Source organism: Melospiza georgiana, chromosome 11 (assembly GCF_028018845.1).
Source record: "Melospiza georgiana isolate bMelGeo1 chromosome 11, bMelGeo1.pri, whole genome shotgun sequence".
NCBI lineage: Eukaryota > Metazoa > Chordata > Aves > Passeriformes > Passerellidae > Melospiza > Melospiza georgiana.
The window spans coordinates 9,395,668-9,419,891 of NC_080440.1; the positions used below are offsets into that span (position 1 = coordinate 9,395,668).

The 24,224-nt window shown below is 53.1% G+C and overlaps 2 protein-coding genes across 2 annotated transcripts in view; one reads left to right on the forward strand and one right to left on the reverse strand.

Moving 5' to 3' along the window:
- MTMR14 (myotubularin related protein 14) overlaps positions 1-10,650 on the reverse strand; it is a 30,124-nt gene extending 19,474 nt beyond the window's left edge. The window contains exons 1-8 of the mRNA XM_058031788.1: positions 10,522-10,650; positions 10,302-10,447; positions 6,505-6,613; positions 5,399-5,474; positions 4,619-4,679; positions 3,981-4,103; positions 3,382-3,455; positions 555-625 (exon numbers count right to left, since the gene is read on the reverse strand). Of these exons, the coding sequence (XP_057887771.1) occupies positions 555-625; positions 3,382-3,455; positions 3,981-4,103; positions 4,619-4,679; positions 5,399-5,474; positions 6,505-6,613; positions 10,302-10,447; positions 10,522-10,650 (789 nt within the window). The remainder of the gene's footprint in view (positions 1-554; positions 626-3,381; positions 3,456-3,980; positions 4,104-4,618; positions 4,680-5,398; positions 5,475-6,504; positions 6,614-10,301; positions 10,448-10,521) is intronic.
- A 1,517-nt stretch (positions 10,651-12,167) lies between these two features.
- On the forward strand, positions 12,168-24,222 carry LHFPL4 (LHFPL tetraspan subfamily member 4). The gene is made up of 4 exons (XM_058031803.1): positions 12,168-12,625; positions 21,676-21,912; positions 22,098-22,114; positions 22,436-24,222. The coding sequence occupies exons 1-4, from the start codon at positions 12,220-12,222 to the stop codon at positions 22,442-22,444; spliced, it is 669 nt and encodes a 222-aa protein (XP_057887786.1). The 5' UTR covers positions 12,168-12,219; the 3' UTR covers positions 22,445-24,222.
- Positions 24,223-24,224: the final 2 nt, after the last annotated feature.

A 24,224-nucleotide genomic window follows, 5' to 3' on the forward strand; every position in this document is an offset into this window, starting at 1 on the left:
TGAGTTCCAGAAAAAAAAACAACCAAGACAACAAATGCCAAATGGTGCATGAGAAGAAAACATCTCAGCAAAGCATCTTTGGATGCAAAGTCCTGAAGAGGTAAGAATAAACTCAGACTCTTGGAACGACTAATGGACCAGAGGAGCTTTTATGTGCTCCCAACAGTGAAAGCTGGGCATATTAGTCTCTGAATTTCTATAAGACTGCCCCACTCAACCATCCTCTCAGGAGGAGACAAAAAGTGAACTGTCTGAAGGCAGTTCAGAACTGAGAACCAAGGCTATCAATAAGGTCAGAATTCAAAACTGGGAGCAATCCATATCTTCCATGAGAGGTCAAGCATCCTAGACTTCAGGATAATGATTATTTTATCTTACATATTAATTTTATAATCAATAATTTAGTACATTCCGTATCTGTTTTGTTTGTCCTGCTGATTTCTTCCTTGTGATTAGAAATAGGCACATGACATACAGACCATCACTGAGGAACTGGGAGGCAAGACTTAAACCCAGTAAAACACACAGCTCTCCATTTTGTAACATCCATGTACCTGTTTCCAGTTAAATATGAGACCTTCAGCTGTATAATCCCGGTCTTTGTAGTCCTTAAAAAATTCACAGCCTGCAAGAAAAGGAGATAATGAACAACGATTCAGCTAACTGGTATCTAACTAGTGAAGTGCCTGTGGGACTAGGAGTACTGGCAGCCCCAGGCTCCAGAAATCCAAAGCAATCAAAACTGCTGCCTGTGGGAAGAGAAGAGCAGTAATCCTCAGTACACTGTGCAGCACGGCCTCCAGCAACAACAGCCCAGGGCACTCAGCAGTACAGACACTCACACAGCAAAGGGCAAGCTCCAGCTACAGTAAATGGGGAGCTTGAGGGACTGATTTAATTTTTTTCCTGAACAAAAGGTTTCAGCAAGGTGCTTTGTTTTGCAGGGCCTTGGACTTTTGCACAGATCTAAGGCATCAGCTTGACATGCTGAGTGAGAAGGAGCCACCAAAAGAAGGTGCTGGCAGAGCCCCAGGGAAAGCCAATTTTCACAGGGCATCTGCTGCAGGGAACAAGAAAGGGCTCTGTCAGAGGGGGCTTGATTTCTCTCACATTTAAGTCTTCTCTTTCCAACATGGGATTTACCCTATCTGAAGGAAGGAGGTACATAACCACTTCCAAGCTGTCCCCCAAGCCCTCCTCTCCTGAAGTGTGTCCTTTGGCTCAGCTCTTCTCAAACAACCATTTGAAGTCTCTGCTGCAAGCCGCAGTCACTTAGTCACAGCTGAGCAGCACCATTAGCACTGCAGCTGCCTGCAGGCGACAGAAAACACCTCTGCCAGCGTGCTGTGCACACCTCAGCAGTGCCACAGAGCCCACAGCACCCAGACACCCCTGTGGCAGGCACAGACATGGAGAGAGATTCCCACCCTGCAAGTCACAAGTCACTTCAATGGAAAAAAAATTAAGGGAAGAATCTGTGCAAGGATAGGACTAATCCTCAAATATGCAGTCAGGACACAGTCTGTCAGTTGAGATTTAACTCCAATTAAACAATGACTTCGTGCAAAGAATGGGGGATTATGGCATAAGTGTTGGCATCCACAAATACCAAAAGCTTCTACAGACACCCCATTTTAACTCAAGTCTTTCACTCCAGACAGTTCTCACTCTTCACTTGGTAAAATCTGTCTGGTTGGCTGAGCCCAAAGAGTGGTGGTGAACAGAGTTAAATCCAGTTGCTATCTGATCCCCAGGTTTTGTGGTGTTCCCCAGGGTTCAGTATTGGGGCCTGTTTAATATATTAACTGATGACCTGGATGAGGGGATCAAGTACAGCCTCTGCAAGGAGTGGAGTCACCAGCCCTGGAGGTATTTAAAAGACAGGTAGATGTGGCACTCAGGGACATGGCTTACTAGGGGACTGGGCAGCACTGAGTTAACAACTGGACTCAATTATCTTAAAGGTCTTTTCCAACCACAACAATTCTATGACTCTGTTTGGACACCGCCTTGCTCACCTGAGGCAAAAGGATCTCAGAATAACTTCAGAAACAAATTACAAAACAGAAATTCTTTCAGTGCAACCCTGGAAACATCAATAAGAATGTATCACAGCATTTGGCCAGTCACTAGAGGGGTTGCTGATCCTTAGATGTGTATGCCTTAGATTTAACAGAATGACAACATTCCCCCATGGACCAGCTCTGCTGAAATCAGGCAACATCTGCAGGGAGTATTTGCAGTTTTATAAGGTTTATCTCTAGTGTGGCAGTGAAGAGCTGCTAAAAGAAATCTGCTGTCCCAGAGGGCAGAAGAGGAAGGACCATCACTGAATAATATTGCTTACCATATGCAGATCCCCATACAGAAACAACTCTGCAGTTTAACTCTATAGAGTCACTTCTTCATTCCTTACAGCCCTACATAAGACCTGTGTACACAGTCTTTGTCATGTTCCAAGTCTGCTGATGTGGGCAGCAGCAACATGTATCCGTGTTATGTACTACAGAAAGCAGTAATACCCTTATTTCTGTATACCTGACAACCTGCATGGCAAACTCAATAAAAATCTTCACGCAGCTTCTATGAATTGTCACTAATTTCTGTATAAAAGGAAATATACCTTCAAAAAAATCTTTAAGAGCAATAACTAGCAATCATGGAAGTCTGGGTCTGGATCAGCCGCCAGAGTTTTGCTGGTTTTGTTTTTTTCTCCTCTCCCTTTCTTTGTGCATTAGGGAGAAAGAAGAGTCTGCAGACAGACCTCAGCACAGCAGCCTCCCATCTGATCCTGTCGCCAAGCCTGACATCAGCAGGCAGCAGGAATATTCAGTTCATCAGTAAGAGTGAGTGACCCAGCAGTGGTTGCTAGGCACAGGGATGGATATAGCCAAGGAGACAGGCTGCAAAGGGCTGCCTCTGTTGAACACTGCAGGCTCAGGTGAACTCTTCTGCAAGCACTGAGGATTTCTTACAGTGGAGCTCTGGAACACCAGACTAGAAATTACCCTTAAGAATTGGGTCTTTACATAACAAAGAACAAGATATGTATTTTGCATCAAGTAGTAGTTTAGAGTTGCAGAGGTGTCAAAGGCCATCTTAACCAGCTCCACCTCTGGGACTTTTCCTCTGTGCTTGAATTAATAAGGACTGCTGGGAAATTATTTTGCCACCTCAAAGAGTGCCTAATGCTGACTCACTGCCAGAGCATCCAGTTCATTGCACTGTTCTCAACTTAAAGGAGTTTTTCTCCAGAAGGAACACAGGAAACATTCAGCAAGTTATGGTCATTTACATATACACACCCAGAGTTATTTCCCAGTGCCCAGAAACAGACTGTCACCTGTCCCTTGTGAATCCCTCTGGACATCATTCCTGTACCTGGATATGGGATGGAGAGAAGTGTGAAATCAGCATAACGTTGAGCTTTGTCCACCTTCTCAGAAGACGTCACACTGCACAGGACAAAAGGAGAACAGCAGATATTTACAGAGTGTTTTTTGCACAGACACCAGCACCCAAAAATCTACCTGTTGCATCTCCCTGGGCTATGACTTGACTCAGCTGCGAGCAGGGGCAGAACTTACTCAACACATCCACATAAATAGGTACAGCCCAAAATCACTAAGGCTTTTCTCTAAGATAAGTGGAAGAAACAGCTCTCTCTGTTCCTATGCACAGAGGGCTCCGTTGCTGTCTCCCTTCTGAAGGGGTGACTGTCTCATTACTATAAGATCTACAGGGAAAAAGCCACTCAGACTGCAGAAGACAGATGAAAGCAGCTATGTTGCCCATTGATACAGTTTTCTGTGGCCTAAAACTTTGTGGTTTTCTTTACAGCATCAACTGTATTCTGCTGTAGAATTCTTCCAAGGACTGCTCCCAGGATGCTGAGTCCACACCTGACAGCAAATTCACAGGTAAGGGCTACACTAGCTGCAAACCAAAGCCTGCACAAAAGCAAAAGAACCCAGACTCACTTCAAGCCAAATTTCACCTTCTTGTTTTCCACCATCAGGTCACAGATGTATCGGACAGACAGGTATCGAAGCAGCTTGATGTCGTGCCCTCTGACCTTGTCAAACAGCTGGGAGTCTGCATTTCTGCAAGACAGAATGAGGCAAGCAGGGTGAGCATGGAAGACAGACCAAGGTGAGTCTGATTCTTCCCAGATGAGCCACAGTTCTTCCCTGAACCACTTCCAGCCATAAGCAGCAGAGCATGAGCCAAGTCAGACTCTGCAAACTGACACTGCAAGCTTTGTGCTCATGGTCCCTTCCCACATCTCACTCGTTCTGCAACAAACACATAAGATACAACACAATTTCTACAGCCTGAAGATGTACTTTTAGGTGAAGTAAACACAGCCACACCCTTCAAATGCATTTTTAATGGCTCTACATATTCCTGTGTCCGGCCCTTCCTCTGAAAATAAATTAGCAAGCTTCAGCCAGCCATTAATACTCAAGACTCTTTTCCAAAAGCAAGGAATGTAAGACCCTGAGCCTGTTGATGGGTCTCAAGCCTGTGCCCAAAACCCAAACTAGGAAAGAGCAGAAATGAATGGCTGAGCCAGTCAGCAAACTCCCTTTTCCTCACCCCAATCATTCATACAAACCTAAACGCAGAGTCTTCTTCAGAAATGTCTTCTGCATCTGCCCAAGCATCATCAGAACCTCCTGCAACAAAGGCATTAAGAAGTGAAGCTTTTGTGAACCAACTTGATCCTCAACCCGACAAGATACATATACAAACAAAAAGGTCATGGCTTAATGCCTTCTCTTCACACCTAAGTGTGGTTCCCCATAATTCCTCTTCCTGAAAATCTTGTTTTCTAATGTAGCCCACACTCCTCGTCATTGCAAAGTACCTGGGCAGGTCAAACCCATAACTGAAAGCCAGAGGACACCTCAAAAATGGTATGCAGTGCTTTTTTAAGCCAAGCTTCAGCTCCCACACCATAGACACCCACTACACCCTGAAGAGCTTTCCCTGGAGTCCAGTATATCTCACCATTAGCAGCACTGATTCCCAATGATTAGTCAAGCAACAGCAAGTTCTAATCCTCTTTCCTTCATTATTCCCATCCCCAGTGTTTGGGAATTGCTACCCTGAATCCTTTGGGATGCCTTTACTTGCCTATATATTTCCTGTAACTCACTCTTCAACCTCAAGCTCTTTCCTCACTGAGGCTCTTTTGAGGTGTGGCACTGTCCTGTATACAGTGCTTGGAAATGAACATAAGGTTTCATTCTTTGCTCTGTTATGCTAAGCCTGATATAAGCAGCCCATGCTAGAGCTCCCACTGGTTTTGGGAAGAGCTTGCCCTCATGTGCAGCTCTGTCCCAGCACTGACCAGCCTCACCATGCAGACAGAGACAAATGGCTCCTCACTCACCAGAGAAGATGTAGTTGTAGCCAGTGCGCCCATAGAGCTCTCCCCAGCCAGCCAGTGTTGCTGATCTGCAAATATGCTGGAGGAAGATTTTTTTATTAATCACACAGGCTCCAGGAGTCCTTCCCTTATCATGCCTATTTGCTGTCAGGTTACATAGAAAGGTTGGTATCTACAGCTATCACCTCTCAGCTGTCTGCCCTTCAACCCTGGTCCAGGATTGAGTTCTCCAAACACAGCAAACTCCCAAGTGCCTTTATCTGTAGCTAGTTTTTAAATTATATTTTCATCTCCAGTTCTCCAATGCATTAATACAGTCAGTTCCTGCCAAGTTAGCAACACATGCTCTGTTAATACTCTGCTTGAGCCTTATTTCCACATTCCTCTGGATGAGATTATGGATGGTCCCAAGATGACTCTGGGCAGTTCACTCCTGCAAAAAAGGTCAGCAGATGCAGCCCACGATGGCTTCAGTCAAGCCAGATTAAAATTGTCACAGGTATGATTTTGCTATTCATACAGTGTTTCTAAATTCAACTGAGAAAACTGAATTAAGCTACTTAAATTCTAAATTAGACTATTCCTACATGGCTTCAACACAGTTTAAGTAATTCACATAAAAATGAATCTAATTTCACTTTCTTACAGATCCCCATGCAGACAAGCCCACACATTCATAAGACCATTTATGCAATCTTGCTTCCCAAGGGAATAGACAAAGGAAACTTCTCTGGAGAGAGGAAAGTTACTCAAAGAGAGCTGCTGGGAAGAGTAAGGGACAAACAGGGACAATAATTATCTTTCCCCTCTGAAATGCCAAATATCATAAGGATTTCAGAAGGTATGTACATAGGAGAAAAGAAAAAGTTAGCCCTTTGGTGCAAGGCTCATGATTTGGTTGGGGAGAAGAGCCTGAAATGCCTACAGACAACCTATGCAGCCTAGACAGCAAATGCTACCTGCTACTACAGGCTGCCTGCTTGCACCTAAGCACAGATTTTTATACCATTTGGAAAAGTGACAAGTGACTGAAGGCATGGCTGCACAGTTCAAATGGCAGAGAGAAAGGTCATTTTCTCAGCAAAGACAAGTAGCCCATGAAACTTTACCTTTCCCTTGTACAGAATGACTGGGCAGACAAAGCGTCCTCTACACCTGGCCATCTTACTGCGGTTGATGAGGTCCTGCAGTTTGCCCACCTGCACAGTGCTCTCATACCTAGGGGGCAGAGACTCAGGTCAGTACAGAGCATCTTCTCACACACCTTTCAGCAGAGCCACCACAGAAACCCTGGGCTGCAATCCCATCCCTTCCCCTAGAAGTCAGCTCTGAAGTTAGTAAGCATGAAAACACTTTGAGAATTGCTTCTGCTGCTGTCCAAAACATTTGGACACTTTTCTGTCTCCTTTCCTTTCTTTTGAAAGACCAATGCACAGTACATGATGGCACCATCAGGAACTGGCAAACATGAGCACCACCAGTAGGGTCTGCCACAGACTAACATGTGGATTACTAGGGAAGGACACTCAGTGCCTACAAAAAGACATGTTCTGTTTTCCCTGCTATCACCTTTCCAAAACCAGCTCAGCACTACCATCACAGTGAATTCACTATCAGAGGGATAGTTATGCAAGAAAAAAAGAAATATAATGGAAAATCAAATCTTGAACACTCTGTGATCCTCAAGCATTTGTGTTGGCAGGTAATTAAGCAACTAAATCAGCTAGTGGGTTGAGCAGGGTACTTAAGATTAATGTCAGCTGCATCTGCAGAGATACATTTTGTTTGGTTTTCTTGTTGAAGTTAAAATAGAATTGTGTTTCATATTGGGAGACATTTTGGAAACATGTTAAAATTGCTCCAGTTTGTCTAAGTATCATCCTACATTTGATAGGAATCCACACTCACTTCTGAACTACACAGACCTCAAGGAGGAACTGTCAATGCAAAGAGGACTAGAGCTGGAATTGAAGAAGCATCCAGAGTGATATATTAGAAACCAGGTTAAGTCTGGACGTACAAAACTGCATGGCTATGCACCTGGAGATGGTTAACAAGAATTTCCAGGCAGCCTTCCCAGTAATGGAGCACAGTGTAAGAGGCAGATGAACTGCCTGATCTCTGGATGTTAATACATTATCCACGTGGTAAATCTGAAAAAGGGGAAAAATAAGATCATGGGAAATTCCCTAGAGAGATGCAGAAGTACCAGCATTGCTGTGCAGAGCACAGGCTCTCAGCTGAGATAAAGCATCTGATTCTGGTGACCCACCCCTGCCCGAAGAGGCACAGGAAGATGAGTAGGAGAGTCTATGCTGCAAGGGAAACCACCAGGGTCAGATGGAAAGGGCAGATGAAGATGAGCAGATGCACAGCAATATGTGCATCAGGGTGAAGGAGAGCACAACAGAGGAGGAGAACTCAAACACAAAGGACAACACTGGCCTAAGAACAAATTAATACCTTTACAATGGAGTTAATGCAAGTTGCTAAACTTCAGAATCACTGAGAGTGTGGAGCAATGTACCAGCAGCTGCCATTCTGGGAAGGATTACAAAAATAACCTATTATTAAAATGGAAATCAATCTGTTTATGGAAAATATTATACAAGGTGGTGCCAGTAGAAGCAGGGAAACAGAACACAAGACTTCCAAGTACTTTTTTTTTTAATAGAAGGATTTGATTCTCAGAATTCATAGTGGTGGTTTAAGTTTTTTCATGTTTTCCTGCATATACAATTATTTTGCTGTTCAGCTCCAAAGACCTTTGACACATACCAGAATTTAAAGAACAAAAACCTAAGCTAATCTTCTTTAAACAATGTGAACATGAGGGTGCTAATTGGAAAGGCAGGAAAATGTGAGCAAGAGTGAGAAGAGATGACTTCACGTATAATTCCCAACACCAAACTATTTTGAAACTCAAAAGATTCTGAGGCACAGATTTGGTTGTGGGGCTGTTTTAAAATGAATGCATGCAATTAAGAGATATATCCTGCCCTCTGCTCCAGTTCCCTTTGTGTTTCCTTTACAAAAGCAAATATAGAGGAAAACAAAAACTTAAATGCAGTGTTACCAAAATAGAATGAACTGATTTGGGTTAAAAGATATAAATTTTTTGCTGTTTCCTCACATGGCTCCAGAAACAGCTGTACTGACAGAAATGATGGTACAGCAAAGAGTTTGTACATGTGAAAACTGCTTCCAAAGCACCTCGGTATTCTCGGAGTTGTGACGCTTCAAGTAGATCTTGCCAGCTGATTAAAAACACTACAAAGATAAAAACAGGAGCATTCAAGGCCAGGTTGGATGCGGCCCTCAGCAACCTGATCTAGTGGAAGTTATCCCTGCCCATGGCAGTAGGGGTTGGAAGTGGATGATCTTTAAGATCCCTTCCAACTCAAACCATTCTGTGGTTCCACAAGAGGCAGCCAAAGAGACTCCGTCCTGGATGGAGTGCTCTGCTCACTGGAAGAGGTTCTTTCCTTCCATAACACAACAAGTGCAATGGTCTCTACTTCTTAATTATTCCATAGGAGTAAAATGATTAAACTTAAACCTGAATTTGTCTAAAAATGACTTGGCAGCTTTTACAAAAATCATCATGCTGAAATCAGGAAGTGTAGTCTGTTTTTGTGACTCCCAGACAGTAAATCAAAACTTGCCAAGAATCAGTATAAATACAGTTAATTGTCACTGCTGGCTTGCAAAGGTCACTGAAGAAAATGGGGTACCAAGTTTTGAACACTTGTCAGAAAAATTAAGCATCCTTTCCTCTTGCAAGAGCAGGAAAAGCAGAAGCATTCAGTTTCTCTTCCCTAAAGCTTCCCCTAGTTACACTTAACAGCTTCAAACTTCAGTTTCCTGTTTTTTGCAGCAAGGGGTTTAATCTTTTCTAGTCTCATCCAACTGTCAGGCAGAAGCTCTCCCACCTGGCAGTCAGTTGTGGCTGGTTTCCAAAGACCCCCTTCTACAGCACCCAGCCTACGTGTCAGCATGGCAGCTGATGGTTTTCCTTCCTCAGGCAAAGCAGCTGGACATGTGAGAAGGACTTGTTGACCCTCATTTTGAACACATCACTCTTGTGATGGACACACAGTCCAGACTGCAAAACTGCATTATGTTTTGCTGAAGGAAAAGGTAAAAATGAGAGGCTGTGGTTGGAGCTGGAAGCAGGAGCTCATACTCAGCCAGAAGCGAGACCAACGTGATCCTGAGTTTGTGGGTCAAAGTCCAGAGATGTGTTGGCTCAGATGTGCACCAAACTGAACAAGTGTTTCCCATTAGCTCACTAAACCTCAGTGCCCACTGACCCCTTCACCATGGTGGAGAGAGACAAAATAATCTGGAACCTGGTCTGGAATGACAGAAATATCTGTCTAGGCAGTCTTGTCTGCCTAGCCCCTATCAGACCCCCTGCCCCGAGATTATTTGCAGACTATAATTTCCCACATCAGAGGCCCTGCTGCAAGACCACAGGTACTTCATCAAGGCGGGGAGAGCATCACACAGGCTCGCTCACAACCCTGAGCCCTCGGGCAAGCTGCAACACAACAATCACCAGGAGCCAAGGCTGTGCTCAGGTTTGCTCCAGGGCCACATGCATGGGAACTGGTGCTGCCCTGGAGCACCCCCGTTTCCTCCACAGCCCCCGAGTAACAGGTTCAGCTTGGCAGCTTTCCCCACGGCGGCCCAAGAGCCCTGGGAGGAGCCCCACGGGAGCCCCGGCAGGCAGCGAGGGGAGTCCCGGGAGCGGTGACACCACCGGCTATAATTAGCGCAGCGCAGCCCGCAGGGCTTCCCCGGCCGGCGGGAGCCTCGGAGCGCCGGGCGCGGCAGCTCCCCGGGACAACAACTCCGCCGGGCGCCACTGCCCGGGACGGAACACGGGAACCGGGGGCCTTACGGGTCACGGCTGGCGCCGGCGTCGCGCTCCAGGAGGACGATGTGCCGCGGATAGTGGGCGCAGACCTCGCCGTGCACGTTGGGGATCACGCTGTAGCGATAATCGCGGCCGAAGAGCTCCAGGCACCGCCGCTCGATCCGCTCCACCTGCGCAGAGCCACCGCTCAATGCCCGCCGCGCCGCTCCCCGCTCCCCGCGCCCCCGAGCCCCGCTGCCCTTACCTTGGCAGCGGCGACACCGCCGCCGTCCTTGGCGCGGTACTGTGCCCGGGAGAACTCCAGCAGCAGCTCGGCCAGGGAGCGGTCCCCGGAGCCCGCCGGGGGGCAGCCGCGGGCCGCCGCCGCCGCCATGCCCGCGCCGCTCACCGCCGCCTCGGGCCCATCGTCCCTCCCGCCGCTTCCGCCCGCCCGCGACGCGCCCCTTCCGCCCGCTCCCGGCGTCATCGGGGCGCGCCGCGCTCCGCCCCGGGGTACCGAGCCCGCTCCGGGGGCACCGGGCTCTGCTGCGGCCCCGCGTTTACACCCGCAGCGAGACGCGGCAAACGCTGTCAGGCCTCGCTGAGTGGGTCCGACCGTGGCGTTGGCGGGCGTGCCCAGGGCGCTGCCCTAAAAAAGGATCCCTAAACGGGTTTTAGTTAAAGACGCCCCTCCCGCAGTGTGGTCGCACGCACTGAGCCGTGGCAGAGGAGCTGCGGGGTGAGCGGTATTGCTGCCCGGACACGGCTGAGGACGGCACTGGCTCGTGTGCCCAGGCAGTGCCACGGAGCCAGCCCGGGCTGTGCGTGCCGAGGGTGACGGGCAGTGCCCGTGCCCAGCCGGAGGCACACGGCTCCTTGGCTCTTGCAGGGGAGCACAATGTGGTTGTCATCTGCATTTGTCTGATTTGCAAATCAGCTGCGAATCTTCACAAACATTTAATGACAGCCGAGTTCAACTGCAGCCAACGCGGTGCATCTCGTTGCCTGAGAATGAAACTGGCCCGACACGGTTTGGTCTCTGCTGGGTTTGGGACGGCTGTGATGCTGACGGGGCGGTGGCAGGATTTCTCACGGGCACCTGCCGGGATACAAGTGCTGACAGCCTGTGTGACACTTCTGGCATAGCCGTTTACCCCAGCCCTGCCATCCACCACACCTAGCCTGGCGCACGCTGTGCACCCCAGCCCTGTCACCACATCTGAGCTGGCACAGCCGTGTACCTGGCCTTGCTGTCAGAGATTTTGGGTCGACTCCTGCTGCCCCAGAGGGGGCGCAGCCACAGTGGTGACTTGCTCCGTCCCCGCCAGGAGGGTGGGGAGGGTTTGCTGCCCGTCCCGGGGCTACGCCGGCACCCCGCGGGCCTCCCCCGGCCTCGTGAAGGGTGCGGGGGGATGGACGCGCTCCCTGCGGGCGCACTCCGGCCAAAGGCAGCCCCGCGAGGACCTTCCAGCACTTATCGGAGCCAAGCCCCGGCGCTACCCCGGGCGGGGTCGGTCCCGGGAAGGGTCCTGTCGGACCGGGGGAGAGGAATGGGCCCGGCGACCCGAGCCGAGCCAAGCCGAGTGGATGCGAGCCGAACCGAGACGAGCCCGTCGCTCGGCCGAGCCCGAGGCGAGCGCAGCAGAAGGCGGCGGAGCGGTCCGATCCCCGGGGGGCGGGCTCGGGGGGTCTCGGTTCGGCTCGGGCTGGGCTGGCCGGGGCTGGCCGGTTCTAGCCCGGGCTCGGCTGGGCTCGGCTCCGCAGTGGCGGGGGGGCGCGCGGCCGCGCGCGCGCGGCGGGAGCGCGCGGGGCGCAGAGGCGGCAGCCAAGATGGCGGCGCGGGTGTCGCAGGGCCCGGCAGCCCGCGGGCGCTCTTAGGCCGCGGCCCCCCCGCCCCGCCGACCCCGGGCGGGCTCCCCGCCGCCCCGGCCCCTCCCGCCCTCCGGCAGCGGCGGCCGGCAGGATGCTGCCCTCGCAGGAAGCCTCCAAGCTGTACCATGACAACTACGTGCGGAACTCGCGCGCCATCGGCGTGCTCTGGGCCATCTTCACCATCTGCTTCGCCATCATCAACGTGGTGGTCTTCATCCAGCCCTACTGGGTGGGCGACAGCGTTAACACGCCCAAGCCCGGGTACTTCGGGCTGTTCCACTACTGCGTGGGCAGCGGGCTGGCGGGCCGGGAGCTGTCGTGCCGCGGCTCCTTCACCGACTTCAGCACCATCCCCTCGGGCGCCTTCCAGGCGGCCGCGTTCTTCGTGCTGCTCTCCATGGTGCTGACGCTGGGCTGCATCACCTGCTTCGCCCTGTTCTTCTTCTGCAACACCGCCACCGTCTACAAGATCTGCGCCTGGATGCAGCTGCTGGCAGGTACACACCGGCACCGGGAACACCGGCACCGGGAACACCGGCCTGCCCCGGGCCTGGCGGCGGGGACGGGTGGGGAGAATGGGCAGCGCTGAGCGTGCGGCACCCGGGGAACCCCCGGCAGCGGGAGTGGGGTCCCTCGCTACGGGGAGCAGCAAGGTTGCTCAAGGAAGCTGGGCTGAGCCCAAGCACTGCAGGGCCGTGGATCCAGGAGCCAGCCCCACAGTTTCTTGGGACACCCAGGCCGGTGCTAGTGCTGACAGATGGGCAGGAATGGGCACCCGTTTGGGACACTGGCACCGAGGGCTCCCTGGTATCTCCTGGCCACAAGGAACACAAGGGCTACTCTGGAAAGCTGGGCTGGTGGTGGTGTATTCCTGTGTACTGTGTATCCATAGGGAATCCCAGCCAAGAGCTGGCCCCAGGACGTCCCAGGCCTTCCTGGGACAAGCAGGCCGGGCACTGGCACTGGCAGAGCACCACAAACAGGTGCTGGCTCTAGGCACTGGCTCCTGCGTCTCCCCAGGCAGAGGTTGGCCAAAGGGAACTTTGAGATCACTCAAGGAAGCTGGACAGGTACAAGCGTTGTAGGGCCATGGGTCTTCTCAGCCAAGAAATGTCCTCAGGACACTCTGGAGCTTCCTGGGACATCCAGACCAGGCACTGGCACCAGGAATGGTCGCACCTGCTCGGGGCACTGGAGGCTGGGATTCCCCAGGCAAAGTCTGACCCCAGGGAAACATAAGCTCCCTGGGACACAGCCAGAGAGCTGGATCAGGGACCCACCTCAGGTGACCGCAGAACAGGCACTGACCCTGAGACACCTGGACAGACTGAACAGTCTGGACCCTCAGGACATCCTGGGTTAGGGACTCACCTTGGGGCACTTCAGTACAACCCATCAAGGACCAGCATTGGGACACCCTACAACATGGCCTAGGACACACTAGATCAGCCCCCTGAATCCCTGGTGATTCAGACACCCCAGCACAGCCCACATCAGGGACTAGCCTCCCGTCATGCCCAGAGATGTGGGGTGTCCCCGAGAGATTCTCACTTTAGGGGAACACTCAACTCCTAAAGGGACCCCACTACGGGAAGAAGCCCATGCATGGATCCCCCATCCCTGTAAAAGCACCCTTCAGCTCCCCCTTACAGACGTGTTGTGCCCAGGGCCCCTCTCTCCTGCATCATGAAAGGGCTGTGAGGACAGGCCTCTCCCAGCTCTCTCCAGTGCTTCCCAGAGGTACACCGTACATTTCCCTTGATGTCTCCCCAGACATGACCACTCAAGCCCAGTAATTAACCCCTACCAAAAGTAACCCTGTGTATAGATCCTCCTTAGGTCCCTCCACAAATGAAATCCCACTGTAGAAGTACCCCAAGACTGTCACAGACTCACTCCTCAAAGTGGCACTGTCAATAGCCCAGACCTTTCCCCAGAAGGGGACCTGATGCCTGTATTGAAAGGGATCCCAAGTATCCCCTTATGCACAGACTTCCAAGGTGTCCTCACACAGGGTCTGTCCTTTTGGGAGAAAGATCCTTAAGAATGATGTTGAACTTCCCTTGGTAGCAAAACCCTTCACTTCCTTCCCTGCACAGTTTTACCAGGTGTGGACAAACTCTTACTCTCCACTGCATACTAAGTGTGAATAGACCTAGAGCTTCCACTGGAAGGACCTACAGTGCCCCTTATTCCTAATGGAAGGACCCCATTCATCCCCTCTGTGAGAAGGGCCCCAGTCCTTGATGTGGAAGGATGCAGCCCCTCTGTGTGAGTAGCTTCCAGCTAGCCCAGCTCTTTCCCTCACAGCTGGCTTGGGCTGGAGAGCCTGACCTCCCCTCACCCAGATCAGGACCACAGCCAGACCTGGAGCTGCCTTGGCTTATCAGGAAATTCCCTCATCTTTAATTTTCCCCATCCTGAAGATTTATCAGTTTAAAGCAAGCTCAGAGCCCAAATCCCGCCGATTGTCGGCAGCTTAATCAAGTGGCGTGGAGTGCCCAGCTGCTGCTGCTGCACAGGGAGCTGTGTGGCAGAGGGCACTGCCCTGGAGGCAGCCCTGGGTCTGCTCCCCAGTGCCTCCTGTCCTGTCCTGGCTCAGGTTTGGGTGGCCATGACAGCACTTTGCTGTTGTCACCTCTGGGTTCCCTTCACCTTGCCTTGGGGCTTGTCCTTGACACTTTGCACCTTGTAATTACACGTGGAGTGCTGACAATGGCACTTGTGAGAGCCCTGAGTGCTCAGCCCAGTGGGGCCATGGGCTGCCTCTTCTGGCCCCAGCCAGCCCAGGTTGGCTTGCAGCTCTCCCAGAGCAGCATGGCTCCATGGCTTCTCTGCTGGGGAAAGTCCAAGGCATCATTAACAGACTGGCCCTCCACCCTACCCTGAGACAGGACAGCCTGAGAGAGCTGCTGTCCTACAGGACAGGCTGATGTTCCTGTCAGAGAGGGCCTGGATGCAGAGGTGGGGTGTGGTGTGTCCCAGCAAGAGAGGCTTGTCTGCCAGGCGTCAGGCAGAACTTCCCTGGGAATGTCTGAGGCAGCCACAGGTGGATGTGTTACCCTGAGCATGGAGAAGGAGCTGCCATGACCTATGGAGAGAGTGCCATAGGCCACATTTACTGCAGGGACATAGCCTGATACAGGCTCTGGCACACCATGGTGGCAAACTTCAGAGATTCACCTGGCTGGGAGATTGGAAGATTCTGTCAGAGCAGAGAGTTTGTAGGAGCAGAGAAGGAACGGAAATTCCTCCTGCCTCAGTGAGGGTTTAGCTGAAGAAGGACTTGCACTACCACAGCAGAAGCAACTGTGGGGCCCAAAGTCTCTTGGGCTCACTGGTGAAAGCCAGGTGAGGCAGGTGATGGGCAGAGAGATGGAGCAGAGGTGTCCCCACCCCATCCCTGTGGGATGGCTGGTGCAGAGTAAAGGGCTGCTGATTGTGGGCATGGATGGGCTCTTCAGAGGAGACAAACCAAGTGCAGGGATGTGGGGGAGGAGGATGAGGAATTCAGGATCTCTTTCAAAAAAAATCAAAAAACCAACAAACTTAAAATCATCGATGTCTAATTAGTGGACAACAATCAAGGCAGGGTTTAATTAGAGCTTGACAGAAAGCTCCAGCTCAAAAGCCACTGCCCCCCTAGGAGGAAACTGGATCTAATTAAGAGGAAAGACTCTGCTTTATCGCAAATTGAAATGTGGCCATCTGCCCTGTTCAAAATCCCAGTAACGCAAAACTGGAGATTTTTCTAAATCCTTCTGTTATAAAACCAGAGATGGGCCCTTCACATGAGCATGTCAACAACTGTATGACTGACAGCACCTGATGCCACCCCAGTACTCCAAATTACAGAGGAGCGCCTTCAGAGAGTTCCATGGGATGAGGCTTGAAGAGAAATGGGCTGTGAGGCTGGCCCCCCTTGGGATTTGTCTGTAGGAAATCAGAGCAGAGGAATACACCACCACCAGACCACCCAGGAGTCTGAGCATTTCCTCTGATTCCCCAATACTCTGCTGTAGCATAAGACACACACACTCACCCTGTGAGTTAACTGCAAGCTTTGAACAAAGCTGTCCTGGTGCCCAGCAGTGATGCCCCTCTGACAGCCCCGGCAGTTCTGTGTGACACTGCATCCATGTGCCTCCATCAGGATGATTACCCTCACTGGCACCCAGGGCTGCTTCCAGAGGGTCTTTGGTTTTGTACTTACATTGAGGGTCAAAAGAGGCAGCCAGCTGAGCACACCATCCTGCTTGCATGGAAGAATTGGCTGGCCACATTTCAAGGTGTTTCCCTGCATTCCAGGTCCAGCAGTCAGTGTGATGAGACCTTCACACTCCCTCCCCTAGGGATACACAACATACGGGGTGCCTTCCCACCTGGGTCATGCTCTTGGCCTTAGGGCTGAGCTTTTTCCTTATCAGTGGCATTTTGGCATTGCTTGTGCCATGTCCACCCCCCTTTCCTGATGGAGAATTTGGCGATACATATCCATCTGAGCTCTCTTCTGCTTTGGGGGACTCCCTTCAGAGCTACACTCACCTCTTGGATGGGCCCTTCCAAGGCCTGAGAGCAGAGGCAGGTGCCTAAGCAGGGCTTCATCTTCTGCACCTCAGCTGTGTTTGCCACTGCCTCAGTGGGATCCCTTGCAGGGCATGATTTTGGTATGTCAATGGAGAGGAGTAATGAGGGAATTGTTGGCAGCTGCTGGGTTGAGCGTGGTGGGGCTCTGTGGTGGTGTGGCCTCAGCCCCAAGGGAAGGCAGGGTCTGGCCTGGGTGAGTGCTACAGCCCCAAAACCCTCCCTGGTTCTGGCAGCAATGTAGTGGCTCTGCTGAACCACATCAGGACAGGCTCATCTTCCTGACTGTCCTCCAGCAGAGGACTTGCTGGAGATCCAAGTCCTTTGAGAGACTTAGAAGTTTCAAAATACTGTTTTCACAGATAGAAAAGTCATTCATTGAAATTCTTGATGAAAAAATATGAGGCAGATCCCACTGCTGCAAACCAGCTTGGAGTGCAGTGGGACAGCTGCTGAGCATGAGACTGCCCAGGGAGGCTGTGGGGTCTCCATCTCTGGAGTCATTCACATCCCATCTGGACACGTTCCTGTATCACCTGCTCTAGGTCACCCTTGGCAAGAGGGTTGGACTAAATGATCTCCAAAGGTTCCTTCCAACCTTAACTACCCTGTGACTCTGCAGTTTATCCTCAGGCCCTTTCTCTGTCAAAAGGAGGAATATTGCCCGTATTCCTATACGGGAACCACTCCCACCTGCTGACCTTGCAGCAAAAATAACCACACTGCTAAACCCCTCAGCATTTGCTGAATTACTGCCTTCTGAACCGCCAGAAAAGCTTTCCTGAAGATCCCCCTCTCCCTCCCGTACCGCTCAGGGGGTGCAGGGGGGACAGGAGCGGGGCTGCGGCCCATCCACCCGTGCAGCGCCGTGTGCTCCGCGGCCGCCCCGCGGGGTTTGCGCGGCCCTCCCGCGGCCGCTCCCGGTGTGCCCGGCTGCGCGGGGAGGGGCTGAGCCCGTGTCCTGGAGCTCACATCCCTCAACTGTTGTTCCAGATAAAGCAACTGTCAGTTCTGATTCATACAAACTCATAACTCTATTCTGAATCCCGCTGATTTTTTGGCACAAAAGCAGCCTGTGGAGCAAAACGCCGGAAGGGAGCTCGTGTCTGTGTAAATGGCCGGTGCTCGCCGTCCAGAGCACGCTGCCTTAAGTGTTGATTTATTTTTGAGGGATTTCATTTTTTAGAGGGTGGAGGGGGGACTGTGTTTGTCCCCTTTCCTTTCGGTGCTCAGCTCTCAGAAGGTTTTCTGGTGAGAAGCAGCCATTCTAGACCCCAACAACACAGTCCAGCCCCTGTTCCCTGGGGTTTTTGGATGTGCTGTCCCCATGCCAGTTTAAAAAGCTCTTTTTGGACCCAGTGATTGCTGGTTTCCCCCCATTACCTCACATCTCCCCGTTTGTGTGTTCTGTGGTGGTGTGATGCTCTGGGGGAGGTCACATCTCAGCTACAGGGCATGTCCTGAGCTCCTTCCACCCATGGCAAGCAGAAGCAGTAAAAGCCAGTTTTCATTCACCCCTGCAAACTAAACTAGACAGAAAAAGTAATATAAAAAAACAGATTTTAATCCTGCAGGCACAGCTGCTCAGGACAGGGGCGGTGGTACTCAGCAAACACGGGAGTTACTCAGACAGTCCAAATTAGCTAAATGCACCTTGTACCAGGAGATGTTGTCCTGCCAGGAGGAGCCTCCTCTTTCTGCTCATATCTTGCTCCAGTGTTGCAGCCTGAGTCATAACATTGCATTCCCTTTGATTAATTTATTTTGTGAGGATATCAAAAGCCCTTGAGATGCCCATGTTGTTGTTAGTTGACCTTGACAAGGGAGCACTGAGGAGTGAGAAGCCATGAACCAGCTGTAAAGCCAAGAAATGCCAGCTTTACGGGGTCAGAGCCCCAGCCCCAGCAGGATCTCCTCCCTCTGCATGCACCCTGTCCCACTGATCACTGAAATGCCTGCTCTCAAAATTGTCTTTACAATTGGAAAAACTCTAGGAAAGGGCCCAGGGGCAGGATGGCAGCTATGGGGTGTGACAGACCAGCCAGCCACTCTTGGTGCCACTGACAGTGAGGACTGGCACCACATGCTCAGAAGAACAGGAATTAAAAGCAAAATGGACAGGAGTTGGGTTCTTTTTTCCTCTTTAATAGTGGCTCGTCAGAGGAGTCATCACCTGGTGTTTTTCTTGTGGTTGCAAGGCATAGAAATTTGGTATTTTAAACAAAACCCAAGGTGTTCCTGCAGGTCTGCAAGGGGGCTTGGGGCATTTGGAGGTAGGTGCTGGCAGAACAGTGCCAGAGGGATGGGCAGGAAGAGCCCTGACCCCACATCCCTCAGACCTGTTGGAGAGGCACCAAGGACTGTGTGAGGATCCCTCCCTGTTTCTGCTCTGCTTTTCAAAGTCACTCCTTGCTGCAGGCACGGGAAGGTGTTTCCAGGACACTGGGCGGCCTGGGGAGTGCAGGAAAGGGAATTGTTTGTGACAGAGCAGAGGACTTAGCTTGCTGCTGGGGACACGTGGGGCAGATGGGAAGAGGAGAGCACGGAGCTGCTCTTCAGCAGGAGAGCACCTGCCTTGAGCAGCACAGCCACTTCCAGGGAGCTGCAGAGCAGTGAGGGGTTTCTGGGAAGAGGCCAGTCACCTCAGGCAGAGGCATTTGGGTATGTGGGGTGACTTGGGCACACACCTCTGCCCAGTGGTAAATTTGTTGTTTAATTCTGTCAAATGGACTGTGAGGGCATGGGCAGAGATCCTGCAACTGCTCAGTGGGACAGGGCACAGACTCCCTTTGCCCTGGTGCAGTACAGAGCAGGCACATGGGGATGAGAGGGATCAGAACAAGCAGACTCAGGCTGGAGCCAGGCAGTGTCCTGGCCATCACTGCATGTCCTCTGTGACTGTGCTGTGACAATTCATCACACAAGTGTCTCCCTTACCTTTTTGAGCCACCCTAGTTTGCCTTAAACCCTCTCTCTCCTGTCCTCCATGAGTGCCGTGGCATTGCTGCCTGTCCTGCCATGTTTGGGACCTGCAGATGTCCTGGGAAACCCTTTCACCTGTGTTGTTTTCAGAGCAATGAGCTCTTGGCAGGCTTCTGCTTTACCTGGGCAGCTGGACCCACCTTTACCGTGAATAATAGCTGAGGAATGCAGAGGATGTGACACTGCCTGCAGAGTCCAGGGACAGACCCAGGGGCTGCTGTTCTGCTCCTGTGAAGGGCTGGCTGAGGGCTGTGCACAAAGGCTGGGAGCCTGCCCAAGCCCTTGCTGGTGTAGGTAAAATTGGTGCCTGACTTTTAAACTCATAATTGCCTACTGTCTTGGGCACAGCCCCTGTTCTCCTTTGGGCCCAGAGTGGCTGTTGCTGAGGTGTGCTGCCCACCCAGGCAGCTGGAGCTGCTGCTTTCTGTGCTTTACCCCAGCCTCACTGTGTACCTGTAGTCCTTTCCTCCTCCTCTATGATTTCAGCAGATTTCTTACAACTGTGCCCATTTCCAGGCTGGGTTGTGCCAGCCTGAGCAGTGCTGTGGGGGTAAACCCACCCCTTGGTGGGGATTGTCACAGAGCACCTTAGCTTGTTTCACAGCTGCACTGCACTGGGAGCTCAGGGGATCCTAAAATCCTCTTAGCATCTCTGCTTTCACAGGAACAATCCCTGGCACAGGTTTGCTGCACCTGATCCCCTTTAATTCAGGCCCTCAGCTGAATTAATGCCATCCTGTTCCAAGGTGCCCAGGTCAGCAGCAGGCCAGGCTGCTCCTCACCATTTCCCATGCAGTGCACGGTGCTGGTGCTGACTGGGTTTCCTTCAGAGGGATGGTTTTGGGTTGGCCCAGTCCCAGACAGGCTGTGCTTGGCTGGGAGTCCCTGGTGATGATGTTCTGGACACACAGCTTGGCTCTGTGTGGTGCTGGGGTGGCACCAGGGCTGTGCACTGCAGTAAATCAGCATGCAGAGCTTGCCACTGTCCACAGACACTTGTACCAAGGGGGTTTGTGTGTGTGGAGGAGTCAGAGACCAGGCAGCAGCTGCTGCATGACATTATGTGCCAGCGTCCCTGTCCTTTCCTGGGTGCAGTGTGATGCCCTGCAGGCATTTGCCTCCCTCCTGGGATTTCCCTTCCCATAGAAAGCAGTGCAAAACACATGCCAGCACCCAGAAAACTCATGCCAGACCGCCAGCTGCCTGCCTGAGGGTGTTTGCTGAAAGGGATGGAGAGAGAACTTCTTACTGGTATGGGCACAAACCTCTTGTTTCTTCCTTAACTCAGGGTAAAAGTGCCTGCAGGGCACTGCAACTAACATCATTACTATTTTTAGCTTTTCCAGCTGATATGGGGTGAGGAGCTTTTGTACTTGCTGTAGTCAGAAAAAGTCACTTCCTTACCTTGATAGTCACAGGCTTTGTCTTGGCATTTCCATCCCCGTGTTCCCTGATGTCTCCTTGCTCAGCACAGAGTGTGCTGGGTGGAGGCCTGCTGGGAAGGTGACCCCTCTAGGAGTGGTGCTTGCAGGTGTGGGGGGCTCAGGTGTGGGGGCTCCTGGGGATGCCAGTCCTCTCCACAGGCAGCATCCCTGCCCACAGTGCACCGGTAGCTCCTGCCCACGTGCAGGGAGCTTGTAGTGGTGAGGAAAGCCCGTGGGCAGCCGCCGATCCTGTGGCTGATGCTGGTAGAAACCAAGAGCCTGAAGTCCCTATTTGTGCGTGGGCCAGGTTTGGGACAGCCAAAATCCCTGGGGCTCCTGAGGTAGTGGTGGCTGTCACCTGCCACATTGCTGGGCTGTCGTGGGGCCAAGGTGGGCTCTCTGCCAGACATGGGCTGCACTCACATACCGACTGGGGGGCTCAGCACCAGCACTGGGGGGCTCATGCATGGGCTGCACTCACATACCGACTGGGGGGCTCAGCACCAGCACTGCCACTCCATTGTCTCTGATGCTTCCCCCTCCTCTCCCTCTTGCAGCGCTCTGCCTGGTGCTGGGCTGCATGATCTTTCCCGATGGCTGGGATGCAGAGACCATACGGGACATGTGTGGGGAGAAGACAGGGAAGTACTCCCTGGGCGACTGCTCTGTACGCTGGGCTTACATCCTGGCCATCATCGGCATCCTCAACGCCCTCATCCTCTCCTTCCTGGCCTTTGTTCTCGGCAACCGGCAGAACGACCTGCTGCACGAGGAGCTCAAGACAGAGAGCAAAGGTCAGCACCGTGCTGCTGGGGGGATCCTGGGTGGGAGCAGCCTGGGGGGGGATTGGCCCCTCTGGCAGCCTGGCAAGGGTCCTGTGGGCTTAACTGGCACCTACAAGGCAAGCCAGGCTGGGCAGGGTGGGAGGGAGCTGCTGAGCCTCTGCCCTGCCTGACCTCTCTCTCTTCTGTTTCCACAGATTTTGTTGGCACTGCGGTAAGCCATGAGTGTCACTGTCTTGTCCCCTGTCCCTCTGTGGTGTCTCTGGGTGTGACTGTGTTTGGTGTCTGCGTGATGTGGGATGGGATGGGATGGGATGGGATGGGATGGGATGGGATGGGATGGGATGGGATGGGATGGGATGGGATGGGGGACCCTGGCTGTGCAGGCAGCAGGGCTGGGGGCAATGGGGAAGGGAGGCAGCAGAGATAGGGTGGCAGGGATGGGGATAGGCATATGCCTGGCACATGCAAGTAGCACGATGGTGCAGTAAGAGCAGCCCAAGTCCATCCCCAACCTGCTGTGCTTTCCCTGCAGAGGATATAAGGCCGACCATCCGCAGCAGGACCCTCTTCCCATGGCCGGCAGCCTGGGCGCTCCCTCCCTGTCCTGCCCTTCATTTGCTGCCAGCGGCCACACCGCGTCCCGCGCCGCCCTCCGGGCCCCGGTGCCCGTGCCAGGGATGCGCCAGCCGCCCGCCGCATCCATGGCCACCTCCATGTCCACGCCGGCACCGCCATCCCACGCACCCTGCCAGCTCCGTACCCACCGCTGCCTGCGGGCCGCCGCCGGGGGAGGATGCCTCAAACCCGCTTTGTTCAAGAACAGAATCCAGCTGCGGTTTTGTTTCAAGGAAAAAACAGTCTTGGAGTTTTTAACAGATTTCTACATCCCCAGGACTCCTGACCTGCTGCCTCCCACCCGAACGCGCACCCAGTGACGCCCCGTGCCGGCTGCTCCGGGTCCCGGACCCCTCCCCACTCCCATTTTGTACAGCTCCGTGATCCTGTCTCCACAGCCAGGGGACCCGGTGGCCGAGATGGGGCCCAACCCCTACTTTTACATGTAAATTCATATTCTCTAAACAGGGTAAAGTGACTCGAGCCCCCTCTCCCCCGCCCCGGGAGTCCAGCCCAGGACACGGTGTTTCCTGGTGCGTGGCTGGGGCCGCAGGCTGCTGCTCGCTCCCCTCAGCACGGGGACCGCAGAGGCCTCGCTGCTGCCGGCCGTGGGACACCCGACTCGCGCCGCCGTTGAATGTAAGCCCTGGTAAGTGGGAGCAGCTGAAGATGCAAAACCCCCGGGCGGGCACAGGAGGACCCTCCCGCCAAGACCCCTCCCCGAGCCGGCCGCGGGCTGTTGCCAAACGCCTTCCCTCCCCATCCCCATACGGTGCTTTATCTCCACTGGTGACAGCAAGGCTTTCCCTGCCGCACGGCACGGCCGGGTGTACCCGAGCGCTCCTGTACCCACCCGGCCTCCCGGCTGTACCTCGCCGGCCCGCGGTGATGGCGTGCGGGGAGCCCGTGGCTGCTGCCCCGGGCAGCGCCGGCGGCCTCCGAGGCCCGCACACGGCACCCGAGAGCCGACACCGGCACGGGTGGCTGCAGCCCGGCTGTGGCTCTGCTGGCCAGGCCAGCGTGTGTGCGGGCTTCCCCTGGCCACAGGGGCTTGGGTCACCACCGCCCTCGCAATGCAATAAAGTCCTCGGCACTGGCCGTGTCTCAGTGCGAGCAGCTGGGGCTCCTTGCAGGGCCCAGGGCAGGGCCCGGGGCTTGTTGGAGCCCCGGCAGGGCTGGACCGAGACACTGAGCAAGGCCAGGGAGCAGGCGAGTGGGAGCAGGGAGCAGAGTGGGACCGCGGTCCTGGCATGGGGCCACGCAGCGTGGAGGCTCTGGGGGACGGCAGGAAGGGCTCTGCGGGACCCAGCGCCTCACACGCACCAGGGGCGGGCTGGAGCAGGTAAGTGGTGCCCTAAGGCCCTGCGGGTGGCGGTGGGGGATGGAGCTGTGCCGAAACACCATCTGGGAGCCCAAGCCACCCGGGATGGAGTGCGTGCCAGCGCTCCTGCCAGTGCCCTCCGCCACCACGAGCCCAGCGGTGCCCGCGTCCCTCTGACAGCTGCCCCCCAGAACCAGGTCAACAGGAACTCGCAGCGCCCGGGTCTTGCCAGCTTGAGAGTGCTGTTGCCAGATGAATTGGAAAAACAAACCAAGAAAATCAGTGGAGAAAGGAATACAGTAGCTGTAATATATCTGTATTTTAGTACAAAGTTTGATACAGTGTTTCACAAAACCTTATTGAAAAATATAATTCAAACCAGATG